General features: G+C 44.3%; 1 protein-coding gene across 1 annotated transcript; it reads right to left on the bottom strand.

The window, feature by feature from the left end:
* Positions 1 to 281: 281 nt before the first annotated feature.
* Positions 282 to 7,752, bottom strand: PITHD1 (PITH domain containing 1). Its single transcript, XM_037032926.1, has 6 exons — positions 7,477 to 7,752; positions 6,755 to 6,798; positions 6,309 to 6,386; positions 2,641 to 2,745; positions 1,748 to 1,856; positions 282 to 1,172 (listed from the first exon to the last, which is right to left on the bottom strand). The coding sequence occupies exons 1-6, from the start codon at positions 7,672 to 7,674 to the stop codon at positions 1,071 to 1,073; spliced, it is 636 nt and encodes a 211-aa protein (XP_036888821.1). The 5' UTR covers positions 7,675 to 7,752; the 3' UTR covers positions 282 to 1,070.
* Between the last annotated feature and the right edge of the window lie 4,911 nt (positions 7,753 to 12,663).

Raw genomic sequence — 12,663 nt, forward strand, 5'->3', positions numbered from 1 at the left:
GAGAGAATACTGACTATTTGAAATCCTCTTTGTATATAACTTCTATTCTCTCCAATTTCTGTCCTGACTCAAAATTCAAGTCCAAAGTCTTGAGTCCACCTTCAGACTGCAGGTGTTGCTCACTTACTTTCCTCGCTCTCATTTCTCTGATGAGATCCAGAACCTGTTCCCCCTTATTTACATTTACTATCTACCTAGTCTAAAACAACAAATTTCAAAGTTACATACAGTTCCCAGTAGAGTAAGTTTCATCAGCACTATCAAGAACTCAAAAGAATACATAAGTCTGGCAAGGATTTATTAGGAAGCATATTAATCACAGTGAATAAAAAGCCATGGACAGAAGAACTCAGGTCTCCAGATTCCAGCACTGGGCTTACAAAACTAGAAGCTAATAAACACTGAGGATCTTACCTTGACCAGATACCCACAAGCACGGAAATGAGATGCCCATGTCTTCCCTGGGCTGCTTACCTAGGCAAGCAGGAAAAAAGACCTTCTCCTCAAGCTATTAAATATCACGAGCCCCGCTCTTCCAGCTGTAACCAGGGGACACGCGTATGTGACAGACAACTCCAAGCCGGGCACCTTGACAGAAATGCTGAATGATGGCAGGGGGAGGAACAAGCAGGGACAAGTATTCCTAGTTGGAGACCCTCCTGGTGGCTAATATGAACACAATCTCGAAGCTTCACAAAGTTTGCTGCAGCCCAGGAATAGTTTCCATTAAAAAAAAGTCACACAAAATTCCTGCCACAAAATAAGATACTTGGAACCCCATGGCCACACTGCCTGGAAAGGCAGGCATTATCTATGACTGCCAGATGCTGACCAACCCAAGACCCAATTTCTACAGGGCCCTAGAGAACCATTGTCCCTTGGCACCCATACAACCTTCCCGGCGGTGTGGTGTCTTCCATAGGCCAAGTTTCTACAGCAAGCCTCGAGGGCAAAGCTTGGCAGAGGCTGTGACAGCCAACTCTCCGTGGAGCCCCATCTCTCTGTCTTTCCCCACAGGTTGTCACACATCTTCACTGACGCAGGGCCTCGATGGGAGCCTTGGCCTGCCCTTAGGAAATGAAGTGTGTCTGTGGGGAAACCTGATGGACTCTGTGGTCTGCTGGGTTGGCCGATGCTTCATAATTGCAGATGGTCACCTCGTGTCGGCGAAACTGCAAGGAAATTGAGGGGCTGGGTCAGCTGACTATTCTCCAGAAGACACAATGGCGTTGTCCTTATTGGCGTCCGTTTCTAGAAGTCATCACCTAATCCCTTCCCCTGTCTGATACTTTTACTCTGAGAAGGCTACAAAGATCGTAACTGATCACTCACTCCGTAACTTAGAAGACCCGCTCCCTCACTCTACTGGAGGCACTGAGAGAAGAGGACCTTGTGTGTCCTGTCTGTCATTGTATCTCTGATGCCTGCAACAAGACAGGTTATCCAAAATGTTGAATGAAAAAAAATATGTTGACTGAGGACACAATTTTAGAGTGAAAAACTGAACTGATACCACCCGTGTTATTTCAAACCCTCTTAAAAATACTTATAGCCTCTCAAGTGAGAGAGAGAGTTTACTGTGATAAAACCAGTAAAAAGTATAAACAGACTGAAAACAGCTAAGGTCTCAGCTTGCTCTTTTTCTTTTCCTTAAAGCTCCACTGCCACAGCATGCAGACACACACACACACACACACACACACACACACACACACTGAGGGCACTAACGTCTCCAACCCCATCTTACCTCCGTCCACTCTCCTCTCAGGCCAACATAAAAGACCTTTGTGGTATCTGCTCCAAAGTTTTTTGAAATATGAATTGAGAGGTGATAGACATTTGTAAAACGAGATATTCTAGAAGATAAAAAGAGTGGGGAGAGAAGACACAGGTTAGAGTTCAATGAACATCTCATTATAATGTCAAAAACGACAACTCCAGCTCCAGCTTGTAGTAAGACCCAGGCAAGTGTCAGAGAACATTCTTGCGGCATTACGTCTCGTTTTTCTCCTTTGAACAAGCAATGGATTCCGTGAACATTTACCGAGCATTTGTCAGATCCTGTTCAAGGCAAAAGGGATAGAAAAATGATTCAACACTGCCCCTGTCCTCAAGGAGCAGGATTAAGAAATGCTGTATGACCAAGGAGAGATTCTTTGTTGACCTCACCTTAGGAAAAAGAGAGAACTAGTGAAGAAATAAGGTGGCCACATGTAACTGGGCCTGCTATAAGCCAACTACGCAGGGGAATTCTGAAAACATCTTTCCTAAGACCAGCCCAGAGGTCACTCAGATCTGCCAATTGCTTACAAGTTAACAAATCGGTGGCTTGCGTCCAATCTCTGTCTAAAATTGACCAAGCCCAGGATCAAGCTTCCTCCACTATTTTAACTTGTTTCTGATGCTAGGACGGCAGGAGACAGCCAAAAATAAACGGCAAGCCCAGCGAGTGTTAATGCACATACTCTACAAATGAGGGAGGACCTGCTCTTCCTCAGGAGCCACAGAACACCTAAAACCTACATAATTTTATTAACCGATGTCGTCCCAACATATTCAATTAAAAAATTAAGAAATCCTGAAGTTAAAAACAAAAACAGAAAGAAGTCACAGAGAGCGGAAGACAGGTCCAGCACTTACTTTGTAGCATATTCTAATTCTCCTGTAAGATCTCGGTTCAGACTAAAGGTCTGATCTGGCTCCCTGTCTGTATCATCAAAAGACATCTGTGGAATGTTCTTGTACCTGAGAAAAAGGAAGAAAATAAAGAAATATGCATATCACATTTTTTAGTTTTTTCAAACTTCCCACTGACTCAACTGCCTTCCCTTCTATCAAAAAGAGATCAAATTTTGGAACTAGCATTTTACTGGCATTTAAACACAAGTATCTTTAATCCAAGAACTGAAAATTGCAACATAAGCCAATGGCATCTTTGAGTGGGTCAGGATCACATGAACAGAAATTCACAAAGAGAGGGCTCAAACTGGGTCGCATGCAGCCAAAGCATGGAGAAATAAGCAACTCAGCACATTCAGACCAAGCTGAGAATGTTTAAATAAAGCAGCTGACTCTTGGCTGAAACATATTAAACACAGTTAAGATAAGATTAGGTAACTCCTCACTCAAGCATTTTTTTGTGTTCAAAATTATCCCATATACGGAATCATCTTATCATTCTTTAAAAAATACCATTTGCGGAATTTCTGCTTTGAGAAGAGCCCCAAAGGCTGCCAACTCACAAAAGGCTCTTGGAAAGTCAAGTAAAATTGCTAGTGAAGAAAAAATTGTTCAAAGAAACCACTGCTTCCTCTATCTAACCCTAACTCACAAATTCTAAAGGACTGGGCCACAGCCCTCCCCACAATCTCTGGAGTATTTTAACACACCCATGTAGGAGGGAGCCTAGAACTTAACTGCAACAAAATGCATGTGATTTAAGAACTCAAATGTTTGCTTCAAAGTGTTTATAAGAATGAGGTGCAGAATAATAATAGTGAACATTTACGAGCAGCATTACGAGAAGCAGTACGACACTGTACAGGGTCCAGCAGAAGGAAGGCCTGCTCGAGTGTGGTTGGTAGGGTAATAATATGGGTGCAATAACTTACAGTTTTAATTTGAACATTTCACCTAAAATGTCATATGGTGTGCTTGAGTGTGATATTGTTACGTTATAGAATTACATGCTTATGATCTTGTGATAAAGATTTTGTAACAAAAAAGGAGTGTGCTATTTGTCCCAGGCTCTGCAGTTAAAAAGCAGTGTCTCTGGAACCAGACTGCCTAGGTTTAAAGACTGACTCTGTCACTTACCAGCTCTATAATTTGGGGGAAGTGATTTAACCTCTGCGTCTGTTTCCTCATCTGTAAAATGGGCATAGTGATGTACACATTCCATATAGTTAATGTGGAGATAAAAACCTAATCAATTCTGAGAAAGACATCTTTTGAAAACAATTTTACTATGAAAAATTTCAAACCATTTCAAAATATGAAGCATTGGTGGTACAGTGATGGGCATAGTGCCTTTCAAACACACACCGAAGCAGCAAGAATAATATAATGAATTTCCATATACTTATTACTCAGCTTCAATAATCCACATTATGCTGATTTTGCCTACCACCCCCATTTTGTTTGTGCTTGACATTTTATTTTTTTAAAGACTTTTATTTATTTATTTTGAGAGAGAGGGAAAGGCATCAATGTGTGGTTGCCTCTCCAGCAGCCCGAATTGGGGACCTGGCCCACAACCCAGGCATGTGTCCTGACTGGGAATCAAACTGGCAGCCCTTTGGGTTCACAGGCCGGCACTTAATCCACTGAGCCACTCCAGCCAGGGCGTGTGCTTGATATTTTAAAGCAATTCCAAACATCATTCCTTCATAAATATGTCAGTATGTATCTCTAAAAAAGACTTTTTTTAAAAAGATTTATTTATTCTTAGAGAGAGGGGAAGGAAAGGAGAGCAGGAAACATCAACATGTGGCTGTGTCCCTGCGCCCCCTACTGGAGACCTGGCCCGCAATCCAGGCATGTGCCCTGATGAGGAATTGAACAGGTGACCCTTTGGTTTGCAGTCCCATGCCCAATCCACTAAGCTATACCAGACGGGGGAAAAGACTTCTTAAAAAAATACCTATCTTACCATTTAACAAAAATTAACAAGAATTCTTTAGTATCATATAACATGTAGTCTGTGTTCAAATTTCACTAATTTAATTCTCAATTTAACTTTTCTGGATGTTTCAGTGGCATGTCATAGTTAAACAGGCAACATTTTTTCCCTTATTAGTACATAAAATAACGGTGCATTTCACAATCCATGACATCTTAGATTCAATAAAGTATAGTGCATAAGGTACTTCAAACTGAAGGCTATATGGGTATTTGCATCTGCTCTCCAAAAATTGGACAGTTACTGTGTTCTAGGCTCATTCTAAGCTCTTTACATGTTTTGTTTTTTTTTAAGATTTTATTTATTTACTTTTAGAGAGAGGGAAGAGAGGAAGAAAAGGAGAAAAACATCAGTGTGCAACACATACATAATCAGATGCCTCTCACACATCCCCAACCGGGGACCTGGTCCACAACCCAAGCATGTGCCCTGACTGGGGGGTCAAAGAGGCAACCTTTCGGTTCACAGGCAGGCACTCAATCCACTGAGCCACACCAGCTAAGGCCCAGAGCCCACTCTTAACCACAAAATTTATGTTCCTAACATTCAAAAAGTAGTGTCAATTCCTTACATCTGTTTTATATTGATCAATTTTTCAGAAGAAATGTTTTAATATAACATTTTGCTGAACCCTGGCTGGTGTAGCTTAGTAGATGGAGCACAGGCCTGCAAACCAAAGGGTCACCAGTTCAATTCTCAGTTAGGGCACATGCCTGGATCATGGGCCAGGTCCCCAGTAAAGGGGCCTAGGAGAGACAACTAATCAATATATCTCTCTATCTCTCCCACATTAATGTTTCTCTCCCTCTCTTTCTGCCTGCCTCCCCCACTCTCAAAATAAACAAATAAAATAAAATATTTTATTATTTTTTTTAGATTTTATTTATCTTTTTTTAGAGAGAAAGAGAAGGAGAAAAGGAGAGAAACATCAATGAATGGTTGCCTCTCGTGAGTCCCCTGCTGGGAACTGGCCTGCAACCCAGGCATGTGCCCTGACTGGGAATGGAACCGCGATAGTGTGGTTCGCAGGCCCATGCTCAATCCACTGAGCTATACCAGCCAGGGCAAAAATAAAATCTTTCAAAAAGTAAATAAATAAGAGTGGTTTTCCCTTCTTTTAGGCAAATTGTTAAAAAGGGAGTACCACCTCTGGTGGCAACAAATGCAGTGTCGCAAGAAGGATATAGAATTTTGCTAACTAAAGGCCACACAAACTCAAGTGTAATAATTCTGGGCCAACAAAACACATGCAAAGATTATAACCATATGAAACAGCAAGGGGAAATTTTGAGGCTAACCCCAAGAGTAGAGTCACTTGAGAACTGCAGGTGGGTTATTAAGAAAACTGCAAAGTCATCAACAATTGGTGGTTATAGGATGCTCTCTGAATAGCGTCACAGAAGCACTTTGAAAAAAGACAAGCTGTTGGTGTTAAAGATACTTAATCTTAAAAACTCGTTAATTCAGGAAGAGATAAGTGTAGTCTGCTGCAGAACAAGGCTGACATTTTTTCAGCCGGGCGGGGGTGGATATTTAAGCCAGTAGAAAGAAAATATCGTTAGCCTAGAATAAGGAGAAAAGAGAAAGAACTAGCTGGGTCTTGAAGACATAAGCCCTGGACACTTACAGTCTCATCTCAGAGGGGTGTGAGTCATCATCCTCTCCCATTATAATGATGCCTTTGAGCTTGACATTGCCTGTAAATCTGCCAGAATGCAAAAGAGATGGTTGTCAGCCCGGCCTTGAATCTCTGCCAAGTCTGGGAAAGACCCTTCCACTTTCTGGGCTTCAGTTTACTCAAGTGTCAACTTTTCCTAGATAATTCCTAAAATCTTTTCTGCCTCTGGCATTCTGCAGTTCTAAGATATTTACTTGACTTTTCAGTTATCCTTCCATGAATACATCGTTCTCGTCTGAGCCAGGACATCTCTGATGCTTTCTTCCTTGAACCCACCACAGTAATTTACCCGGTTTCTAGAACAGATGGTTCTTGACACAACCAATGAATGAGTTCTGATACAGCAACTGGGTACAGTCTATTTAGCCTGAGGCAAACACCAAGAAGATACTTACGGAATATTAAACAGAAGCTCTTCATCTGCATCACTTTCAACAAACTGGAGGGGTTGGGGAGGGGGGGAGAAAGCAACAAATATTTGCTGAGAGCCTACAATTTCAGGTATCTTCTACCCTGCTCTACAACTGGAGTGCAATGCAAGTAAGTAGTCAACCTCCTCGGTTTTTAGCACTTACTAACTTGATGCTGGTAAGTTGATAGCCACCGACCATCCAGAGAGGGTTCTTGATGGGGACCTCATGAATGAACTTCCAGGGCCGACTACGTCCCTGAAATTGCGTGCAAAGATCTGTGCCTATGCGGGCCACAACTTTCAAATGGCTCTGTGACCCCGCAATGGTGAATGCTGGAGACTGGACAACAAGCTTCATCCGCCTAGGCTGGTGTCCAGGTGATAGGATCGGGCAGCCATTGGCACTAGTGGCGAAATGGTAGGGAAAACGCCCTCATGGCCATCCTCCCCACTATTCACAGAAGCCCCGGAGCAGAACGTTGGCTGTGCCCCTTTCCCCCTCTGGGTCTCAGTTCCTTTATCTGCAAAATGGGGAGATTCTATCCTATTCGGCTCCCGAAGGGCTGGCAGGAGATGGGCACGGGAAAGCGCTTGGCAACCGGGCTGTCATTGCTAACTCCAGGAATGAGGTTGTCAGAGCAGACCGGTGGCCCGAGGCCCCGCGCGGGTCCCCGCCTCGCCCTCCCCAGGTCCGGGAAGGCCCACCTTGGAGCGATCGGTCCGCTCCTCCCACGGCTTGAAGACGCCGCGGCCGCTGCCCTCACGGCTCTCGTTGAGGCACTGCAGTCGCTCCAGGTCGATGCGCAGGTACAGCCCGTAGGCCAGGCCGCGCTGCTCCGGAGGTTCCTCACGCTCCGCCGCGCAGCGGCAGCCGCCCCCGCCGTGACTGTGGCCGTGCGACATGGCGCCACCGACGCCCGCGCGTCCACCCGCCCGCGCTCCGCTCCGCTCCGGCCGCCAAGCGCGCCTCGGCCGCCGCGTCGTAAAAGGCGCCTCGACGCGGCGCATGCGTCCAGGGAGGGGAGGGGGCGGGGCTCAGAGGGGAGGGACTTTTGACGAGGTATTCCAGTTCCCAAAGAATTAATGTTGACTCTTTCAGTCCTGGAGACGAATGCTGTCGCCAGCCCCGTTTAAACGGAAAGGGCCGTGAGTTTCAGCCGCTTCTCCGAGTAAGGGGTGGCGCTGGGTTTCGAATTCTCCTCCCGCTTAGGCTGAAGTCCGGGCTCTCCTTTTACCGCCGCCGTTTTGCAGAGCTGGGGGAGGAAAGCCTGCGCAATGATAAGGCCCTGAAGTGCGGAGGGCAAGACGTTATCAACGCCTCCCAGGTACGAGTTTAGGCGCTTCTGCCTCACAAATCCACTTTCATAATCGCTTTCGTCACAGTGAGCTCAGCGGTCGCGAGCGTGGGTTTCCTGGACGGCTGGGTCTGAAGACAAGTCCTGGGTCTGCTACTGATGGTGGGACACTCTGAATAAGTCCTTTCCCCCATCCTGAGACTTCATTTCCTCATCTGTTAAGTGGGAATGGTAATATCTGCTTCATAGGATCGCAGTGAGTATTCAATGAAATAATGTACTTAAGGAACTCAACACAGTGGCTGACACACGGTGAGAATTCAGCAGCCGAGTCAGACCTTGATTCAAGCGAGCGCTGCTGCCACTCACTGCCTGTGTGGCCTTGAGCTCAGTCTCGCGTTACCCCCGGTAAAGGGCAAGGATTGGACCAGGTGAACTTTCAGGCCCCTCCCCGTGTGGCGTTTCAGAACAGGTTTTTCGAAGGGCGGGTTTTGTCTTGAAGACCATTCAGAAGGATGTCACCAGCATTCGAAAAGTAAAATAGACTTATAATGAGAAATTCAGAATGTATCACACATTTTAAGTCTCAGTTTATGGAATTTCCATTTCAGTTTTGGGTTCGTGTACTCAGGTGCAACTCTCTAACATGTTTCTAGAGAGTTGTGGCATATTCTGAGTTTCCCTGCCCCTCACTTTTGGCTCTGGAGTGTTCAGACAAGATGAGACTGGTGAAATGCAATCCAAAATAGCCATGTGGTCAAGTTTCAATATTTAGAAATATTTCGATGTCCTTGTTCAGTTCTTTACAAAATGAGCAGTCTTCGTTCTGGTTCAGTATAGCTCAGCGTCATGAATTATTCCTGCTTTCACATCACAGTTTCAGGCAAGAGGCTTGACATGTGATAGAAGCTAGTAAATGTTTAACTTAATGATACACTCAGCAGCCTTTCTGTGGGGAGATCATGTCCCATGCCAGTACCTGCACAGGCCTGCCTTCCTCAGGACTTCTCTTCACTTTTGGCTTCTTCGTCATTTTCATCATTGTCATCCTTTACTGATTTATTGAGCAACGTTTGCCAGGCGTTGTGCTGAGCATGTGAAATGCAGTTCATCTCAATTATCTGTCACATGAACATTAAGAGATGGGTAGTGTTACCCGTTATCATCTCCAGTTTGAAGATGAGAAAAACTGAGGCTGAAACAGGTGAATTAACTTGCCCCAAATCAGGTGGCGTTAGAACCCCATCAGATTTTGAGAATATCTTATATTTCTGAAGTAAAAGGTGCACATGAAGTAAATATGTTGTATCAGTTAGCTTATGCTGTGTAACAAATAACCCCAAACTGAAAAGCTTTAAACAAGCATTTATTTCTCATGATTTGTAGATTGCCCAAGAAGCCCTTTTCTGGGCCATTTGGCTTGGGCTAAATAGTATGGAGTGGCCTCACTCACATTTCCAGTTGATGATACTGCCTTTCACCTGAGGTAATAGGCCACATGTTTCCAGCAGGCTACCTGAGCTTAATCACATGCAAGCAGTTGCCAAGTTCCAGGAGCAAGAGAAGGGAAGGGAATTGGCAGGAATATCCAATTACACAAGCACTTTTTTGACTCTGGGCTTCTATAACTTTTGCTAATGTCTCTTCAGCCAAAACAAGTTTCACTGGAAATTAAAATTCAAGGGTGGATAGCCTTCCTCTTTTGATTGGAAGAATTGCAAAACACTGCTTTCCCCCACCCCAATATACCCGAGTTAGTTAACTTTTGTTGGGTAACAAATTATTCCCAAATTTAATGGCTTATCACATGTATCTCACAGTTTCTGGCTTAGCTAGCTGGTTCTGGCTCAGTTCTCTCGTAAGCCTGAAGGCCTCGGAAAATTGGCCTGGGGCTGGAGGATCCACTTCCAGGATGGTTCACTCACATGGCCGGCAAGGTGCAGGCTGTTGGCAAGAGGCCTCAGTTCCTTGCTAAATGGGCCTTGCCATAGGACCACTTGAGTGGTCCTCATGTTCTCATGGCATGGTACCTGGCTTTCACCAGAGCAAGGGACATAAGAGAGAGCAAGGTAGAAATCACAATGTCTTTATGAACTAGCCTTAGAAGTCACATGTCGTCAGTTCTGCAGTATCCCATGGTCCCATAGGTCAGCCACGTTCAAGGTAGGAGGGAACCACAGAGGGGTGTGACTCCCGGGAGGCAGAACTCGTTAGAGGCCACCTTAGAGGCAGCTGCCGAACCACCATACATATTAAGTGAATACTAAAAATGTCTTTATTCTTCTCTTGAGTATTTATTTGGTTATTTGGCTGAGGCTTCCATTTTCTCTGAAGTGTGAAGACATTTCCCTATTTTCTCCTAGCTTGGGGAAGTACAGTGTCATTCTGATTCCTGATTCTTTCTCTGGGTTTCTCGCCCCCCAGCCCCTTCCTAGAAGGAGCTTTTAAGATCTTATCTTGGTCCCTATATTATGAAATGTAATGATGTTGTGGCTCTTTGGTCATTTTGTGCTGATACCTGACAGACCCTTTCAGTTTAGAAACTGCAGAAGAGAACGTGGGCATACAGATTAGGACATCTGCATGCGTGGGCGCGAGGCCCCTTGCAGGCAAACATGCTTAGGGATGTGAAGGGAAGAGGGGTGGGCAAGGTCCTGTTCTCCTCTCATCCACCACCTTCTTGTGCAGAATTCCAAGAGACTCATAAATTTGAATGTGGCTTTCAGGTCACTGTGAAGGTTTATTTGTCAAGGTAGCAGAATAGGCTGTATTTTATTTAATATTTTATTAGCTCCATTTATAACTTAAGTGTGCGTCTTTTTGTACTCTCGATCCAGTCCTGCAAGTATTAGGAATGGCCTGCTAGGCAAGTTGCTTAGCTTCTCTAAGCCTCAGATTTGTCATATATAAAATGGGAATAAGAATACCTACTTTTTAGGGTTTTATTATGAGGGTGATATGAGATAATGCAGGAAAAATGTTTGGGTCTATGGGAAAAGATTCAAGTTCTTCATTGCTATTGCCAAGAGCAAGACTTAAAGCTCAGCGCCTCCGTGTGGTTGGACGGGAAACTGGAATTGCTTAGAGGCCTGAAGTTAGAAGAAAGAGTAGCTTAGCTGGTTTGGGAATGAGCCTCTGCTTAGTCTGTCTACCCCTTCTCTCGCACCCCTGTATTTGTCTGAGTAAAAATAGGAGAGCTCACTGACTTCTGGGACTACTCTGGGGCAGGTAGGAAAAACTTTCAATTTTTTTTCTTTCTCCTACTACCAGGCTCCATCTGTAAACATTCCTGTAGCTCAAGAACTGATGAATTTGTATCTGTTTTCCTTTATATCCTGTCCAAATTAGGCCACTTCATTTCTCTGTTACTTTTGAATGTTTCTTTGTGGCAAATTGAGAGTGTAGTAACAATAATAGCTAACAAGCATATGACACTAATAATGTGCAATTATTACTATCCCAAAGACTTGATGTACATTATTATTTTTTAAATATTTTTTAAAATTTATTTTTACACAGAGGGGAAGAGAGAGAGAAGAGAGGGAGAGAAACATCAATGTGTGGTTACCCCTTGCCCGCCCCTCTCACTGGGGACCAGGCCCACGACCCAGGCATGTGCACTGACTGGGAATCGAACCAGTGACCTTTCAATTTGCAGGCTGGCACTGAGCCCGCTGAGCCACACCAGCCAGAACTATTTTTTGACCTTTATAACTGCAAGTTTTCTATTATCTTCATTTTATAGATAATAAAACTGGGGCACAGGATGGCTAAATAACTTGCTGGTTAGTGGTGGAGCTAAGATTTGAGCCCAGGCAGTGGGCCTCCAGAGTCTGTGCTCTTACCACATGGAGCTTTCTCCAAATACTAACATTTACTGAATACTTAACTGTGTGCCAAGCTGAGACCCCAGAGTTCAGGCTCTTAACCGCCATGCTGCGCTTAGCAGCTGGGTTACTTTGGACAAGCCTTTTTGCTCAGAGTTCCAGCTCTAACAGCAGTCCTTTACTAAATGCCCACTCCACGTTAGGGACTTCACCTAATTCATCACCAGCACCCTGGCTAACATGTCCTGAGCTCTGTTTATGTGCTACTTTTCTAAGCATTTCACGTGTTTTATTTAACTCATTAAATCATTATAAGGTAGCTTTACAAGATTGATATATTTTTCTCATTTTTGGAGGAAGAAACTGAGACAGAGAGAGGTTAAATGACTGGTTCAAGGACACACATCTAGGAAGTGTGGGATTTGAGGCTAGGTGGTCTTGTAATTACACTTCACACCGCGCTTGCCTTTGGAGTCTTTGGTGCTATTAGCAAATATTTCCAGCTCTGTGTCCAGACACATGGATAAATTTTACTTCCCTGTTCCCTTAAATTTAGGTGCAGCCAATGAAATATGATTGGTTTCATGTCACTTCTGGACATAAGGTAGGGGCCAACCTGAGATTCTGTGTTTGAGAAACACGGCTGTAGCTACATAAAAGTTCGATGGCCTGAACCAAAGCATTGAGACTGTAGGCGTCACAGAAAAATTAGTCAGGGGCCTGTGAGGACAACTGTCTGTTTCACCACTTAGCCAGTAACCAGGAGACAC

Source organism: Sturnira hondurensis, unplaced genomic scaffold, assembly GCF_014824575.4.
Source record: "Sturnira hondurensis isolate 20B ecotype Veracruz unplaced genomic scaffold, ASM1482457v3 Scaffold0021555, whole genome shotgun sequence".
Taxonomy (NCBI): Eukaryota; Metazoa; Chordata; class Mammalia; order Chiroptera; family Phyllostomidae; genus Sturnira; species Sturnira hondurensis.

What these genes read in the sequence shown, in the direction of transcription:
- PITHD1 (XM_037032926.1), bottom strand. Translation starts at nt 7,674, where the DNA reads ATGTCGCACGGCCACAGTCACGGCGGGGGCGGCTGCCGCTGCGCGGCG. An exon ending in CACCCCTCTGAGATGAGACT is followed by an intron (nt 2,746 to 6,308) that starts GTAAGTGTCCAG and finishes CCTTTTTCTCAG; the next exon opens with GTACAAGAACATTCCACAGA. An exon ending in GAATTAGAATATGCTACAAA is followed by an intron (nt 1,857 to 2,640) that starts GTAAGTGCTGGA and finishes TTTATCTTCTAG; the next exon opens with AATATCTCGTTTTACAAATG.